Raw genomic sequence first — 4,614 nt, 5'->3', positions numbered from 1 at the left:
GGGAGGACTTCGGCAGGCTGGATATCTCGGCAAAATTGCGTCATCTCATTAATTACTGGGTTATAATTACAGTTTATGATATTAAAATATGTGCTATTTACATTTGTTTACGTTTTAGTCGGTAGTATTTTGTTTTATGATGTTTTTAGAAAGTTTCTGTGATTTTTTACCGAGTTTTTACGGAGATCGAATTTGTCATTTTTCTTCGGTCATGAGTTCCCTTCGGCTAAATTACGGCATCTTATTAATGACTGGGTTTTTCTTTCTTTTCGCGGAATTAAAATGTGTATTCTTTTTGTTTGTTTATTTTTCAGTTGATTTTGCGAAGGCATTTAGTAATTTTAAGGATTTTTTGTAATTTTTGCCGAGCTTATATAAAAGTCGAATAATCTTCTTTGCTTCGATTAAATTTTCATCCCGGCTAATTTACATAATTCTTATTAAATACATTGACTTTCTTTCTCTTTATGCGATCAAAATATGTTTACATTGTATTTGTCTATTTTTAGTATAATGGTATTTCGTTTTTTGCTGTTTTTAAGGATTTGTTTAATTATTTTCAGTTATTAGTCTGAATTAACATGTTTGGTTTCTGTGTTCATCTCAATTCAATGTCAAATTACTGGGTTAGATATTTAGGTTTTTATAAACTGATATATAATGGGAAAGGTACAATTTTATTTGACCTTACTTTATCTATTAGTAAATTATATTTCTTTAGTTACCGAAGTGGAGTCAAAGCCGAACTTTCTAATTAGGTCAAATGATGCAATTTCCTCTCTATTTCCAAGAATTAAATCTTTCACATTCTTTTCTTATTATTCATTACAACTTTTCCCATTTATTTAATTCTGATGCATGTTAAATAATCCTGACGTTTATAAGATATAACATTAATATTTCGCTCTCACTTTATTCATGTTTGATATGCAGAATAATTATGATTGTCTAAAATTGTTGTCATAATTATTAGTTATTATTATTATTGTTATTATTATTATTATTATTATTATTATTATTATTATTATTATTATTATTATTGTTGTTGTTATTATTATAACTTACTTAACCTACTCCATTAATGAAAGAAAAAAGAAAAGAAATCCACCCACGAAATATAACAAAAAATAATAAGAGATTTGCAGATTAAAAAAATAAAAAAATTATATATATATATGTATATATATATATATATATATATATATATATATATATATATATATATATATATATATATATATATATATATATATATATATATATTACAAAGATGTATAACCTTCAAGGTGACCGCCATATTGATCATCACCATCATCAGCATTGACGGACTCACGTGGCAGGAAGGAATAGCATAACTTTTCCGACAAATTTTCCTCCCAGACTATGAATTAATGGCTTCCCCGAGCTGCCAGGACGGTGAGGAAAATTATCAGTGTCTTTGTATTTGTTAAGAGTAGCGCGGAGTCAACATGGCAGCTGTATGAAGGGAAATTAAGGAAAATATTGGAAGGGGAGCAAATATTTTCTCGTTCATGATAATAATGATGGTGATGATGATGATGATGATGATGATGAAAGAGAACAAAAAAAAAAGTCATGCAGAAGAATGGTAATAATGAAAAATTGTATCAATACTAATAATAATGATAAGAAGAGGAAGATATAATAATAATAATAATAATAATAATAATAATAATAATAATAATAATAATAATAACCTCTCTCTCTCTCTCTCCATAGACGCGGACGGGGGCGAGGGCGAGGGCGAGTGCGTGGGCGCGGGACTGCCCCTCGTGGAGCACCTGAAGGCGTGGCTACTGCCCTCCTCGCAGCCACTCAGCCGCCCACTACGCCCACGCCAGCGGTCAACCCTCATGGCGCAGCTGGAGAGTGCCGGGGTGAGACGCTGATGCTGACACTGATACATTTACTGTCCACTTGTGTACACTACATAGACACAGTGTACAGTAGTGATGTTAAGGTGCACTGAGGAGATGCTGCCGCGCTGCTGTGGCTGACAAGGCTGTGCAGTCTGCTGGAGGCTGCTGCGGCCCGCCCTCCGCTTCACGCAACCATTAACAATAAAGAAAACAATACCAGATTAGTGATAATAATAATAATAATAATAATAATGATGATAATAATAATAATAATAATAATAATAATAATAATAATAATAATAATAATAATAACATTAATAATTACAATAAAAAAATACTAGTGACTGAAAGTAAAGTTGGTATGAAGAAGGTTACAGCAATATTAATTAATGTTGATGGAACGCTGCATTTTTTTTAAATTTCTGGTGAAAAAATAAATAATAACAATCATGGTTAATAATATGAAAAATATGCATTTAAGAAAACAAAATAAAATCGAAAAAAAAAAAAGAACATAATTGATGAGGATTGGAAAGATGAACCAATTATACCAGCATTGAGAGAAACATTCTAAGTTAGTTTTGAATGCAGAGCGTGGAGTGAAGGCCTTCATATCCTGAGGAGCCGGTGCCACCATCTTGGCCTCTGATAAGTCATGTTGTGTTGTGCAAGACACGCCCTGCTCAGCGGCGTCCATGATTTACACCTGTTGTCCTTGTGGTCTGTCACTCTGGAGTCACAGTTTACTGGGTGTGAGTGGAAGGCGCCTTGTACAGCTAAACAGCATGTGTATATCTGGCAATTTGAAGACGTAAAGAGAGGTTGAGTGTGATACAGTGTTGGTGGCGACACCATACAAACCCGTTCAACACAAAGGTGGTCACTGTGTCTTACAAGGGTCGCCTCATCCACCACAGTATGGTAAATGCGATGTGCCACAGACGGATATATTTGTCCGAGTGTGTCTGTGTTGACGTGGTGTGTAATGCTGTATTACAGCTACTGACAGACGTTTTGTTTTTAGGTCATTAGTGTGAGACTTGTGAAGTGTAATGCCCAAACGTTGATCTCATTGTGCTAAAAGATGAGGTCACCGCTGTTAATTGTTAAGATTGTGTGTGCGTCATCAGGGCCGGGAGGAGACCACGTAATTAGTTTTATTATTTTTGTGAGTTTATTGCACTTTGCCCAGTCAGCAACAAGAATCAGCTGTCTGTTTAAAATTCATTTTAGTTCATTAACATCATTTCCTTTTATGAGAAATATTGTATCATCTGGAAACATTCAGTGTATTGGAACTGTGTTGTGTTGTGTTGTGTCAGGCGTATCAAGAACAGTATCGGGGCAAGGACTGAGCCTCGTGGCACACCAACACTTATTCTACTGCAGGAAGGTGATGAGCTGCTGTACACCGTGAATTGGTGTCCGTGACCTCGGTAACCACTGAACCAGCCGTTAGCCGCCCCTCTGACAGCATAGACGTTGAGTTTTTGTGACAAGACGTGATGAGATGTGGTACTGAATGGTGCAGGAAGGTCACGGAGGAGACTTGTTTGCTGGTGTTTGTTGTCCTGTGCCATCGTCAATGTGTTGGCTATGTTGGAGACTCGCTAATTATGTTTTGTATCTTGCTCTGAAGCGAAATTGATGTTCTGTTAATAGTGATTTATTTATTTATTTATTTATTTATTTCCTTTGTGACCATCCACCAGACCCCCTCTTAGTCACCCTTGTTGTGTCCCCTGTACCACTTGAAGACCTCCACCAGACCCCCTCTTAGTCACCCTTGTTGTGTCCCCTGTACCACTTGAAGACCTCCACCAGACCCCTCCTTCCCACCTCCCTATCTAACCCACAGGTAGAGGTGTTTCTTGACGGCCAGCGACACCAAGACACTATACTGGGGGTGTCCGCACTGGGGGCAGACCGGGAAGCTGTGGTGTTGCCCGGGCAGGAGGTGGGGGGTCGTGGGGGGCGGGGCCTCACCTGTGTTGCTGATTACTACAGGGAGATTTATGGCACACACCTTCACTATCCTACTCTCAACTGTGTCCTGCTGGGAAGAGGGGTGTGGGTGCCTATTGAGGTGTGTTGGGGTGTGTTATGTGTGGTGGGGTGTGTGAGGTGTGTTTGGGATGTGTGTTAGGGTGTGTGAGACGTGTTTGGGGTGTTTTGGGTGTGTTGAAATGTGTTTGGTGTATTGCGGTGTGTGTTTTGGGGAGTTGAAATACAAATTATTATTATTATTATTATTATTATTATTATTATTATTATTATTATTATTATTATTATTATTATTGGCTTTGTAAAAATTTATATCCATTTTGTGTACAGTTCATAATTTTCCAATATATGTAGTTTTAATTATATTTTCTCTCCCTCCCTTCTTTATCACACATTCTCTATATCTTCAAATCTCCTATCTTTTATTTTCTTTACTTATTTGCTCTCTCTCTCTCTCTCTCTCTCTCTCTCTCTCTCTCTCTCTCTCTCTCTCTCTCTCTCTCTCTCTCTCTCTCTCTCTCTCTCTCTCTCTCTCTCTCTCTCTCTCTTTAGCTGGTGAGAATCATTTCCCTCCCCAACATGAAGGGTGCCAACCTCTACCAGGCCTCCCCCTCCCCTCCCCCACCCTCCACCACCACCATTACTACCACCACCCCAGATCCCCCCTTCTTTCCCTCCTTTCCTTCCACCACCACCACCACCACTGAAACACCCAGTAACTTTGTGGAGA

At 37.7% G+C, this 4,614-nt stretch overlaps 1 protein-coding gene across 3 annotated transcripts in view; it reads left to right on the top strand.

Annotated features, from left to right (window-relative positions):
- Positions 1–1,285: 1,285 nt before the first annotated feature.
- LOC135096010 (protein argonaute-4-like) overlaps positions 1,286–4,614 on the top strand; it is a 7,863-nt gene continuing 4,534 nt past the window's right edge. For 2 of the 3 annotated variants that reach the window (XM_063997196.1, XM_063997194.1), the window contains exons 1-4: positions 1,286–1,416; positions 1,741–1,898; positions 3,739–3,966; positions 4,437–4,614. The exon at positions 4,437–4,614 is cut by the window's right edge and continues 104 nt beyond it. In XM_063997196.1, coding sequence (XP_063853266.1) covers positions 1,392–1,416; positions 1,741–1,898; positions 3,739–3,966; positions 4,437–4,614 — 589 coding nt within the window. In that variant the 5' untranslated portion in view covers positions 1,286–1,391. The remainder of the gene's footprint in view (positions 1,417–1,740; positions 1,899–3,738; positions 3,967–4,436) is intronic. The other variant, XM_063997195.1, reaches the window with a different exon arrangement.

Source organism: Scylla paramamosain, unplaced genomic scaffold, assembly GCF_035594125.1.
Source record: "Scylla paramamosain isolate STU-SP2022 unplaced genomic scaffold, ASM3559412v1 Contig2, whole genome shotgun sequence".
NCBI classification, from domain to species: domain Eukaryota; kingdom Metazoa; phylum Arthropoda; class Malacostraca; order Decapoda; family Portunidae; genus Scylla; species Scylla paramamosain.
This window is presented reverse-complemented; position numbering and strand designations above follow the sequence as displayed.